The sequence below is a fragment of the Myotis davidii genome, unplaced genomic scaffold, assembly GCF_000327345.1.
Source record: "Myotis davidii unplaced genomic scaffold, ASM32734v1 scaffold830, whole genome shotgun sequence".
Taxonomy (NCBI): Eukaryota; Metazoa; Chordata; class Mammalia; order Chiroptera; family Vespertilionidae; genus Myotis; species Myotis davidii.
Window position 1 is genome coordinate 212,105 of NW_006282202.1, and position 13,438 is coordinate 225,542.

The window sequence follows — 13,438 nt, forward strand, 5'->3', positions numbered from 1 at the left end:
GCCTTGTAAATTTCTCTCTAAAAAGATAAAACATTGGAAGGCAATGCCAGATGCTACAGAAACCTGGGGACAGAGGGACTCCTGTGGTGCATTGGGGCCCTCTGCTTTTGACTCACCCTGACTGCTGACCCCATTTAACACCCTTTAGGAATTGGGCAGGGGCTGACTGGCAGCACCTTATCATGACTCACTGTGCTTCTCTTGAAGTGGTTCAAGAGAGGCAGGAGGGTATGGCAAGCACAGTAGTGATGGCTGAGTTGGCACCAGGGCCAGTTTTTACTTAGGTCATAGTATGAGAGAGAAATGAATAATAATGCTGCTTACCAGTGACTTCTGTTTTTTACCTCCCTGTGTAAACACTTTGGCTCTTCCCTCTCCACCCTTTTGTCTTTTGATCTCAGAAGTACCTCCTACAGGCAAACTCCTCATTATCCAACCTTAGTTTACAAGAAGGTTGTCATGAGAAGTGGGAACAGACAGGGGAACTGTTTCCCTAGTCCCACTGGTTCTCTCAGACTATGTGCTGGCCCCACATAGTCTTTCTGGGCTCAAGGAAGTGAGGATTCCTCTGACCTAGGAGTATGTGATTATTTACTAAGTCCTGCAGGGTTCTCTCAATCATAGTTTCTCAAGGAAAAAGATGGGACAAGATTGGAGAAGGATAAGATGGGGAGATAATCTGTAGACATAGGTATGGTTTTCAGGTAGTGGAAGATATTTAATTTTTATATCCTATTTCCTGTACTTTCTTGCAATTTTTTGGTAGTTTTCCAGAACCTTCTGAGTATGAGGGGACTCAGAAGAGGAAATAATGGCAGGATTTTCTCATAGTTGGTCCCGAGGGAGAGTGTTGCTCTGCTCCTGTTGGGTGGCAGGTGATAAGCCATTGGAAGGGTCTACATGACTCCCTTCTGATGGTGGCCTGTGTGCCCTTTCTCTCTACTTATAACGAAACTCATTTCTTCAGTCCTCCAACTTTGATGATATATAGTTTTGATCCCTGGTGGTTAGAAAGTACTACACTGCAAGTCTGTCCCCAAGACCAACTGCACCTAACAAACAGCGGGAGTCTGACCTGGAGACCAGTGACAAACTGTGACACGCCACTCTCCCTTACCATGCAGTGATTTGCTGTTGAGGATGGAGGGGCAGGGAAGGGGGCCTCTGATATGTTTTTTACAAATACCCTTTCATCCTTCCAGAACCAGCCTAAATGTGGCCACTGTTTTACCAATCTTCTTTCTGTTTGTGTCTGTTGGTATAAAAGCGACGGGAAAAGGAGCATTCTCGGACCTGCCCCAAAAAAGTGATTGCACTCTCTCCACCCCCTACTCCACCTCCCTGTCGGGCACGTGGCAGCCAGCAGGTGACCTCCTCCGCATGTTCCATTGTCCTATCTCTGTCTTCCTGCCTGCCTTTGTAGGTAGCTAGGGTAGAGACTAAATCAGGACTCCCTGCTTCCAATTATAACTTTAAAAAATAGAAAAACCATTTGTAGAAAACATTTTTGTAGCAGTAGCAACCTTTATTGCTACAAATGAGCAAGTTCCTGATTGGACCTCAGAAGAGTACAAATTACATTCAAACCCTGGGTGGTTTAATCTAGTCCCATGTAATGGGAATACAACCATACAATCACAAACTAAAATTTAAACTATATTTGTCACAGACATGAGATCCAAAAACCCTGGAGAGCAACATCCTATATAATAAAAGGGTGATATGCAAATTGACCCTAACAGCAGAACAACTGGGAATGACTGGTCACTATGACACACACTGACCACCAGGGGGCAGATGCTCAATGTAGGAGCTGCCCTCTGGTGGTCAGTGCGTTCCCACGGGGGAGCCAGAAGCCGGGCTCACAGCTGGCGAGCAGAGCTGCAGTGGCAGGAGCTTCTCCCCTGTTGGGCTCAGAGGGATGTCTGACTGTCAGCTTAGGCCCAATCCCCTGGGGAGCAGGCCTAAGCCAGCAGGTGGACATCCCTGAGGAGTCCCAGACTTGAGAGGGCACAGGCCAGGCTGAGGGACCCCCCTCCCCTCGAGTGCACAAATTTTTGTGCACCGGGCCTCTAGTATTTTTATATAACCCTACTTAAAGCAGCCATTTTTGCCTTGCTACCCAAAGAGATTGAGCTAAGATGAACTTTGGAAGCTTTTAATAGGGCTTCACTCTATGAGTTTGCTTCCTTCTGATTTTGAGAACTCCTGCCTCTTGCTTATCCAACTTCTCCCAACTAACACCTGCCCTTCCCATCCACCCCATTAACACTCAGGCAGATCATTCAAAACTGCTTTATAGCAGAGTTTGGAACAACAAGGTTAACAAGGATGACAAGCATACATTTGTGGCAAATACACTTACATAAAGCATATTTACAGAATCGCTTTGTTGACCTTTGTAGTATATTGCTATAAAATAAAATACAAATTTTAAATGTAGGATCTATGGGAAGGCATTTCTCAACTAAGGTGGCCTATTTTAAAAGTGACTCCTCCATAATGTGTCTGATTTTTAAAGGCCCAGCTTGTGCTCCTAGATCTAAGAACTAAGCTGCTGTAGGTGTAGTGCTACCCTGTCCCTTATCTCTACATAAGAGCTAATATTTAGGAGCATTCACTGTGACCCAGGTAGTATTCTAGGCTCTTTTTACATGTAACATTAAGCAGTTCTTTCTATAACCTTACAAGTCTGGTACTATTATCTCTATTTTATAAATGAGGAGACTGAGTCATAGAGTAGGGAGGTAATTTGTACAGGGTCACACAGATGGGTCCAGAAACAGATTCTGGGTGGTGTGACTCTGGAGCCCAAACTCTGGCCTCATCCGCCTGTGGAGACAATATGCTCATGAGCTCTGGACAAGAGTAGCCATACCGGAAGCTTTGGATCAGTTTCCCACCAGTACAAGGCCATAGATGAATTTTCAGTTATCCAAAGAGTGATAGGAGCAGCAATTCCTGTCCCCCTATCCCCAGGATTGCTGCTTGAGTGGTTGCCTCAGGTCAGCGGAGGCAGCTATGTTCCTGTCTTACAGGTTCCTACCCAGTCATGTGTATTTTCCTGCTTACTGAAAATACTTCTAGTCTTTGTCCTCTTCTCCCTTGACAAAAATATGTGTTTGTCCCATGTTCCTATGAAGGAACCACTCCCCATCCTGCACTTCCCTCTGGATTTTTCTAGCAGTCATGTATTCCAGCCAATTTTCACCTCCCACCTTCCCTTTATGCTGTCTTATGGAAAGCTTCACCCTTCTAACCTAACTCTCCTTTTAAACCTCCCACTTAATGCCTCTGACCTTGTACCACCCTGTGAAAGAAATATGTGTGTTCCACCTTAGTACTAAGTAGTTCGTTTAAAAAAAAAAAGATTTTTTATTTATTTTTAGAGAGAGAGGAAGGGAGTGGAAGAGAGAGAAAAATCGATGTGAGAGCAACAACCATCAGCTGCCTCCTGCATGCCCCTACCTGGGATCAAGCCTGCAACTCGGGCATGTGCCCTGACTAGGAATCAAACTGGCAACCTTTCAGTGCACAGGACGATGCCCAACCAATTGAGTCACACTGGCCAGGGCTGTACTAACTAGTTCTTTATTTATTGTGTAGGTGACCTCATGGGAGCCCAGGTGGGCAAAATAGCTGTACCAAAAGTTGTCCTTGGGTCACCGGGTTTGATATAGATAGGATTGTGGTTCCTTGGAATGGGGCTTAGTGGGAGGCAGGGGAATTGTGTTGAAATAAACTCTAAACTTCTGGCACTATCACTTAGTTGTTCCAAATAGAACATTTTGAAGGAGCTTAAATTTCTACTTTGTTGCCAACAGACATACAGGGATCTTGATGCTGACAGCTGTGGCAAGCAGAGTCCCCATCATGAGAGGGTAAAAGAGCATGAACCATGGCATGGGATGCTGCTGAGAGCCACACAGATGGAACACGCTGGAGGGATGGGGGGGCAGGGGGAGGATGAGGATGGTCCCTTCTCCTTTTGCTTTTTGCACTCTTTTGTCACCCAGCCAAGAGCCAGAGTTTTGTTTTGTTTTTGCTAACAGTGTTGACCCTTGCAGGTAGCACTCACCCACCCAGAGTTCAGATAAGGTATGGATCCTGAAAGTCTGTATAGTTCTAAAAAGCCCAGTGACTTCCCATTTCTGCCCACCTTTCTCATTCCAATGTATGTGTCAATGGCAGAATAGCATTTGACTACCAGGTATGACTTAGAGCAAGGCTCTAGATCAGTGGTTCTCAACCTTCTGGCCCTTTAAATACAGTTCCTCATGTTGTGTCCCAACCATAAAATTATTTTCATTGCTACTTCATAACTGTAATATTGCTAATGTTATGAATCGTAATGTAAATATCTGATATGCAGGGTGGTCTTAGGCGACCTCTTGTGAAAGGATCGTTCAACTGCCAAAGGGGTTGTGACCCACAGGTTGAGAACCACTGCTCTAGGTCAAAAGGCAGGAGGCATTTGCTTAGCTCTTTTGACAGTGGAGTAAGTTGAGGTAAAAATACTGAGAGAATTCTTACTGATGTGGGGATTTCTCAAGAATGAAGACGACAGAGGGGAAAGAAGGTGATAACAAGATGGGGTTGCAAATAAAAGGGTTTAGCCAGTCTTTCCTGTGAAACTAAAGGGGGAGATTACTGTTTATACCTGGCCATTGTATAATTTGATGAAAAGCAGAGATGGCCCATTTTTAAAAGCCTGCTTATTTTATGAAACTTTTTTGGTTGTTATTATTACCCATAAAGATGACCTATGAGTGGCTGTAGCTGTGCAGCTGCTAATTTCACATGGGTCTCTTAAAAACTTTTACCTCCTCTTCTGCCTTTGCTCTCTGAGAAGTATAATTATGGCTCAGCAGCAAATCTAGTTACTTCTCAGATCTATTGGGAAGTTAGCCATAGTGCTATCTTCCTGTGCCTTGTCACTGAGCCAAAAGCAGGCAGTCTGGACTGCCAAGAGCACTTGGTACCAGGTGCTGCGGCAGCAGGAAGGAGACTTTCTGAAGTGGAGAGTGGGGTCCTTTTCATCTCACCCACAGCCCAGCTCTGCTTTGTTCAATCTTGGGACTGCTTCCTCTCATGAGCTCTGTGTGGGTCTAGCCTCTGTCTTCCTTTTTCCCAGGCTATATACTTCTCAAAAAGAAAACTAGCCATTTTCACTGAGCGGGGCAGTACCTACATTTTGGGGAATACATATTTAATGAGATTTTAATGATTTTTACTGAAACTGTGAAATGAAGAATGGAGACAGGTATGTTGAATAAAAGGAGATGTGGGCAAGGAGAGAATGTTAGAAGTTTAGGGCTGCGGTGCACAGGAGGAGAGATAGCAAAATTGCAGGGAGTTTTTTTCTTCATTTTACCAAAAGGCTGGTTTCGAGATTCTTTAGTGCAGGCTCCTGTCTAGATGTTTTTAAGGGTCATTTATGTTCTCTTGCAGGACTTTCCACTATCCCCTAATTGTGCCTGTGCACTCACCTGCCCTCTGCCCGACTATCTTCTCAACTCCTCCCTTCCCCCATTAGCTTCCATTGCTCTGCCACCCCTGGGGAAGCTTTGTCTTCTTTCTACTGCGTCACACTCCTCTACAGTGATCTCCCCATCCTCCTCCTTGGGCCTGCGAGTGCTGGCTGAGTTGAGAGCCTATGAGCTGGCTGAACAGAGGCTGGCAACATTCACATTGTCACCCCTCTAAGCTATGAAGTTAGTATGGGCTGAAGTAGCAGCGCAATAGGTCTGCTTAGAGCTGGGGGGATGGGGGGGCGCGGCAGAGGGTCTCCTCACCATGTTAGTACTCTTCTCTCCCCTGCAAATATTTCACCCTGAACCTGCTAGGAAACTAAACAGTCATTGTTTGTTAATGCCCTTGGCCACCTTCAGTGTCAAGGGACTGCATGGGCCTCTCACTGAGGCAGATCCTGACCCACTTTTGTACACACACTGCATGCAATCTGCAGAGGACTTGGGGGCTCAAGTTTTTTCTCTGGATAATTTCTGGGATTTGGCTGGCTCCTTGGTGAACAGAGTTTCTCTGAGCACTAGCAATAGGAGGAGGAAAAGCAATATCCCTAGGCTTTATGTAGAAGTAGCAAGCTTCACTCTAAATTTGTTGTCTCTAATGTCTGCTATTTATAAGGCTAGTGGAGTGATAGGTGGTAATATCTCCTGCCCAGGAGAAATCCCAGCTCAGGCTGGTGAAAGACTGCAGAGCAGAGTATGTGAGTGAGCAGGACATGGCCTCTGCCTCTGGCCACCTTGTGGCTGACAGCCTTATCCACATGGGCCAAATGAAGTAAGCACCAAGAGAAGATGGGCTTTCAGGGTGTTCGTGGCTATGGTGATCATATTCTAGCACAGGCATCCCTGGAAACAGGAGGGAAGGGTGAATTAAAAGCAAAATGCAAGCCTTGATTGAGCCACTCATGCTTCTGGGTACTAAGGATATGTCTTTACTACATTTGTATTTAAATAACAGTCTAAAGTTTAAAAGGACCCAAAACTGCCAGGTTCCTTATGTTCAGGTCAATGTATAACTTACTTAAAACGTTTCCTTTGATTTTTTTTTTCTCCATCTTGTATTTTATAGCCAGGGCCTGAACCTTCTCGGCGATTTTTTGTCCACCAGTGGGAGCTTTCTCTTAATCTTCGCTCCTCCAGCCGCCCTGCCTCTCCTTCCTCTGACTCCCTCCGACAGGTAGCAGGCCTGGAAATTGGCAAAGCTGTGTTTCCTCTTAAGCCTCTACTCACTTAACCTACACAAATGCCACCTGGCCCCAGGGATATTGCAGAGCTCTCAACTTTTCTTGTCTCCTGTAGGAATCCAGTGTGTGTGTGTGTGTGTGTGTGTCTCGCACATCAGTTTGTTTTACATTTGGGGTTTGTAAGCATCAACTAAGTTGAAGAGGCTACTAGCTTTCATTGCATCAAGTTCTATTGACATAAACCCACTTTCATTATATTTCAACTATACCAAAAAATTATAACTTTTTCAGCCATTAGCTTTTTTAACTCCAAATGTCTTTATATTAATATGTGTTACAAAATATGAACTACAGCGTAATTAAATCTTTTAAATGGAGTCGTGAATATGCAGTGTCCTGGGTGCCTCATGAATTGTGATCATTTAAGGAATGAACCCTACTATGTCCTACAGTGGACCTGAAACAGCTATACTGTACAGTAGTTTACAGAGAACAGAGGGTCTCTTTGCCTTTCCTATTTGTTTCTTATTCTCCTGCCTGTAGCAGATCATGTGTGGAAGCATGTGCATGTGTGGCAGAAATAGTATAAAGCCAGGGATTACTATGTTGTCACTATTTCCTAAGAATAGGAAGAAGGAAACCATCTGTTTTTTATGCTAAAAACAAATAGAAGTTCTCTTGGGGGGATGCTTTTCAGTATTATCACATCACTGAGAACTGAATGTGACAAATGCCTTTGTAGGCTGGCAGCTCTACACTGTCTTTGCTGATTATAGATGTAATGACAGCGCTGGTTTCTGGTGCAAGAAAAGGGCTTGCTCAGTTTCCCAGCCTCAAATTTGACATCTGTCCCATGCCCTCACTTACCTGTTGCAAAATTAATGAAGCTGTTAAACAATCTGCTCAACTCTGCCTGGTGTCTGTCTGTTCCAGGCCTCAGCTCTCCTAAGGACTTTAATCTGAAGAAAGTTTAACTTAAGCTACTTGTTATTCTCAACCACTATAATGCTATAGCATTAAAGAGCAAATAGCAACAATTCTTGAAAATCTCCTTAACTTAAATCAAAAAATAAAACTCACTCCTCAGTTCTAGCTAAACCTTAGAGAATTGTTTGCCCGTATTTACATTAAGTTAGTTTTCTACGGTGCTTCTCTTGTTGGTTCCTGCTAGCCCAAGGCATGCCATTGCTCAGGCCAGTGATTCCCTCACACATGGCTTTGTGTTTGTCCATGCAAACCAATTTCTAACAAGAGTTATTGGCATCCCCAAGACAACTGCTCTGGAGTTCTCTAAGTCATAATTAGAGTCGGGCTCCTCACACTTGGTAGACAGAACCTATTCCACATAGTTTATGAGAGAAGTGTCACACATTAGGTATCTTGGCCATCTCCACATGGAAGGGTAACCTGGGCATGGACTCTCTAAAGGACTGCTAGCAAGATTTTGACCTCTTTCGCTGGGGACAGGCTTGAAGTTAGGTTTCCTATCAGGAAAGTTTACAATGGAAATTTGTTAGTTTCTTCCTGTTACTTCTTCAACATTGTTAGGGAAAGGATTGAGTAGATAGGGTTTTTTATCTTGTTTCAACCTATAAAAAAAAAAAATCCTGTGGAATAGAAACATATTCTGACTACCCAAGACTAACCTGAGCAACTTGTCTATATGCTACAGGTGTTAGCATCCTGCAGCTGTGTCTAAAATGCCCAACCCAGTCTGGAAGGCTTTGGCGTTAGTGCCTAGGTGAAACACAAAATCAACAATGAGAATAGGCTGAGAAGGGGTCTTTCAGATAAAGCTCAGGAATATTTTAGGTATGTGACAGGGCTTATGAGTGAAGTATTAACAATAAGGAATGAAGTTATTAGCCAAGTAGAGGGTCAGCCTTTGCAAGAACGAGCTTTCTAAATGAGGAAATAACTTCGAAAGCGCTCCAGATCCTTGAATCATGCTGTCAACAGTCTGACATCTGGTGTTTGGATGGGCATCATTCAAGTTCTCTATATGTAATTTGAGTCACCAGGATATAGGTCCTTCTTACTCTCTTCTGTATTTGCATCCATCCCAACTTCCCACCTCCCCATTCCACAGCACTGTATATTCCAAAAAGACATGAAAGACTATGTTCTTCCTTAATGGATTTAATTGCTCCTGCCTCTGCTAATTGCTCTATGTGGACATTGACACCTGTGTTTCTTACCACCATGTTTCCTTGTCTGTACACTGTGTGGGCATGGTTTGCTGCTGCACCCTATATTCACTTTATACCTTTCAAAGAGTTTTTTCCTGTCTTCTTAATTTATTTATTTTTTTCCTTCTCATTTCCCTTCATTCTGGTCATTTTATAATCTCCAACCAATAGAAGTATATAAAGATGTACACGGGTGGAGTGAGCTCATTGGCTGAGCAGATAGCCAATCAGCTTCAAAGGAAAGAACAGCCCAAAACCCTTCTAGACAAGAAGGACCTGGTAAGATATATACTAAGGACACTGTCTCTAGATATAAGACAGCTGTGGTAAACAAACCTGCTTCATTCTAAGTAGTATAGTAACACACTGTATGTGCCAAATGGTAATTTTTTTTGAGGTTGTCTGAATTTTGTATCTGAATTCCTAGGATTGTGATACAGTGGGGCCTTGACTTACGAGTGTCCCGACTAACAAGTTTTTCGAGATACTAGCCATCTCTCAGCTGATTTTTTGCTTTGAGTTGCAAGCTAAAATTCGGGTTATGAGCCAGCTTCATGAACGTCACAGGGAACGCCACAACATCAGCCCAGCTAGTTGGCGTAGTGAACGTCACAGGGAACGCCACAACATCAGCCCAGCATCACGTGTCTCACTTGTTCACTTTAAGATTTGACATATAAGTAATTTGAGTTACGAGTTCCATCACGGAACGAATTAAACTCGTAAGTCAAGGCCCTACTGTAGTTGTTTTAATTAGAATGTTGTGTGGGAAAGCATACTTAATATCTCTAAAAGTGATTGCTCTAGAGTCCAGTGTACCCACATCCATGTAGAACTACATGAACACTTAATATATATTTTTATATTACCTTCAAAAACAGTTGTGTCAAAATAACTTGGTTTGATTTTTATAAAATTCTATAAAACAGACTCATGTTTCCTCTTGTCTTGAATCACATGGATTCAGAATCCACTGGTGCTGCGTGCTATGTGGGACGCATGTGACAGCCACTGTAGTAATGCAGCTGCTTTTGGAGAGCCAGGAGCAAAGTGAGCATCTTAGTCAGACTCAGAAGAAAATCCCTTAGTGAGGGTTGGTTTCAGCTACAGAAAGGGTCACGCACCTCCTGGAGGTGAGCCCGAGAGACATTGCCCTGACATGTGTGCCCCACACCCCTTTATAGGGCTCAGTAAAGAAGGAGTTTCCACAGAACTTGGGAGGCAGCGACACGTGCTATTTTTGCCAGAAGCGGGTCTACGTGATGGAGAGACTGAGTGCCGAGGGCAAGTTCTTCCATCGGAGCTGCTTCAAATGCGAGTACTGTGCCACCACACTGCGCCTCTCGGCCTATGCCTATGACATCGAGGATGGTGAGTCTGTTTTACTTGAGGCCATACTTAGAAACTGAACTTAGGGCCCTTTTTGCCATTTGAGCAGATCTTAGGGCCTCTTACTATGCTCTTATGTATACACTAGAGGCCCAGTGCACGAAATTCATGCTGGGGGGCGGGGGGCATCCCTCAGCCCAGGCTACACCCTCTCCAGTCCAGGATCCCTCGGGGGATGTCCGACTGCCTCTCACAATCCGGGACTGCTGGCTCCTAACTGCTCAACTTCGCCCAAGCCAGTCACAGCTGCAGCAGACCGTGGGCAGGTGGCTTCGCCTGGGCCACAGCCACAGGTGCCCAGGACTGCAGGGTGAGCATCTTGTCCCTCTCCTGGGCTGCATCCACAGGTGCTGGTGCCCAGGACCATGGGGCGGGCAGTTTGTCCCTCTACCAGGCCACAGGCACAGCCATTGGCGCCCAGGACCACAGGGCAAGTGGCTTGTTCCTCTCCCGGGCCGCAAGTGCAGGCACAGCCACTGGCGCCCAGGTGGGGCGAGCGGCTTTTCCCTTTCCCGGGTCGCAGCCTGGCTGGTCCCCATTCCTCTCTCTCGAGCTCATTTGTGCCTGGCTGGTCCCACTTCCTCTCTCCCCAGTGTTGAGTGTTTGAGCCGTTAAGGCATGACAGCATGAGGGCGTGGCAACCATTTGCATATTAGCTCTTTATTATATAGGATTTTATCATTCTGCCTCTCCTACCCCTTCCCATCCATCTCCCTCTAGTCTTTGTTTTTTTTCCTCTAAAACTCTTATAAATAGTTTCCCAAAGTCATCAGGCTGTATCATAGCATTACTATGATGATGGTAATGAAAATGGCATGCATTTACTTAAATCACTTTCCCAGCTTCACGGACACTTGCTTTCTTACCTCATGGTGGGATCTTAAGATATAAGGGACATGATATGGATAAGTCTTTTTTTGTCTTTACTTTAGAGAAGGGGAATCACAGGCCTATAAAAGTCATATTTCTTGCCTAAGGTCAATGACAAGTTGAAACCAGATCCCGTGCCCCTGCGTTCTCAGACTTTTGCCTCCTGAAGATGACAGAATTGTGCCCACTGTTCCCACCTCTCTGTAGCCTAGCACAGTGGTTGGCAAACTCATTAGTCAACTGAGCCAAATATCAACAGTGCAACAATTGAAATTTCTTTTGAGAGCCAAATTTTTTAAACTTAAACTATATAGGTAGGTACATTGTTATTAACTTAATCAGGGTAATCCTAAGCTGGCCTTTGCTAAAAACGTCCTCAATCTGATTGAGGTACGTTCGCTGAGGTTGACCCCTTCCAACTCTCCCATCCACACTCGTATACTTGTTTCGTCTATCTCCTTTCGTTCATTCTCTCTATATGTCCAAACCATCTCAACATACCTTTCTCAATCCTCGACACTACATCTTCTTTCACTCCACAACGTTCCCTAACATTAACTTAATAAACTTTTACTTAAAGTTTTAAGTCTTAGTTAAACTATAGGTACATTGAATAAAACTTGATATCATACTTAATAACAATATTATTTATTGATAAAATTAAATTTTTTACAATATCCATAAAATTAAATCATGACAATGGCTGACAAACACTAATGTGAACAATGGCCTTGCATCTCCTTGAAAAGTTTGGGTAAGTCAGGTTTGTATGTTGTTTTTAATTTTAGTCACGATTCCAGGTTCTCATCAGTAAGACGACTTCTCAATTTACTCTTGATAAGGTTCATGCTTGAAAATGATTGTTCGCATAAATATGTAGATCCGAATAAGGAAAGAACAATAAATGCTATTTTTTTCAGTTGATTATATGAGTCAGGAATACTATTCCAGGTGTTAAAAATCAACATATCTTCCTTCTCCAGGTCTTTCAAAGCAGACCACTTGTGCTGTGAACTAAGTTCACATTTGTTTTTCTCCAATATTTCTATATCAGCACAAAGATGTTCAAATTTTGAGCTCCACAGTTCTTTGTTTTTTAAATCCAGCAATTGCATTTCAAAGTTGCCAATGTCAATATTAAAGGGAGAAAAATTTAATTTTGTTACAGTAGCATTAAGAGGTCTTTTTTATAAAGGCTAACGTTGCTTTACTGTTTCTGAGTTCCTAAAACCTGTTGAGAAAAGCTTCTCTCATATTTAAAAGTGTTGTTTTGAAATAGCAAATGTCAATATCAGAATTATTTTCTTGGCGATTTTTCAATAGGCTTGAAAAGTGAATCAAAGTTTCTCTTTCAAAATCTTGAGCAAAAAGAGAGAATTTGTTTTCGAATGAAATAACTTCTTCTAACATCAAAAAAATTTTGTTTCCTTTCCCCCTGTAGTTTATGATTAAGCTGAGTTAGATGAGACGTAACATCTACCATGAAATAAAATTTGGATCCACTGATCATTCGTTAGTTCTGGATAGTGAACACCCTTCTCAAGGAGAAATGCTTTAATTTCTGTTAATAAGGAAGCGAAATGTTTCAAAACGTTTCCTCTTGATAACCAACGTATCTTGTTATGCAGCAGAAGATCTACTACTCACTCTCCATTTCAACTAAAAATTCTTTAAATTGGCAATAATTAAGAGCTTTAGCTATAATGGAGTTGATAATCTTTTTTTAAAAAAATATATTTTAGTGACTTTTACAAAGAGGAAGGGAGAGAGATAGAGAGTTAGAAACATCGATGAGAGAGAAACATCCATCAGCTGCCTCCTGCACATCTCCTACTGGGGATGTGCCCGCAACCCAGGTACATGCCCTTGACCGGAATCGAACCTGGGACCTTTCAGTCCGCAGGCTGATGCTCTATCCACTGAGCCAAATCGGTTTCGGCTGGAGTTGATAATCTTAATCACCAATTCCATAACTTCACAAATTTCTTCTGGAATTGTTTGCGCACAAAGCGCTTCTTTTTTTTTTTTTATTTTTTTTTTTATTTTTAACGTTATGCGCTTGGTATGCTGGCGAAACCAGTCCATCTATCCTATGGAAGCTCAAGGAGCAGTTTGGGTGGATTGAGTCTTAGTGGGCTCCTTTTTCACTTTCTCTTTACTTTCCTGGGAGATGGTTCAACAGCGCTTGGAGAGCACGATCCTGTTAATGCGCTGCAGGGGGACGTCCTAGACGTCTGTTGAGGACTTGCACCTGTGTCCCTGCAGGCTGACATCTTTC

General features: G+C 43.4%; 1 protein-coding gene across 1 annotated transcript in view; it reads left to right on the forward strand.

Moving 5' to 3' along the window:
- MICAL3 (microtubule associated monooxygenase, calponin and LIM domain containing 3) overlaps nt 1-13,438 on the forward strand; it is a 266,794-nt gene that overhangs the window by 128,371 nt on the left and 124,985 nt on the right. The window contains 1 exon segment of the mRNA XM_006752758.2: nt 10,086-10,272. Coding sequence (XP_006752821.1) covers nt 10,086-10,272 — 187 coding nt within the window.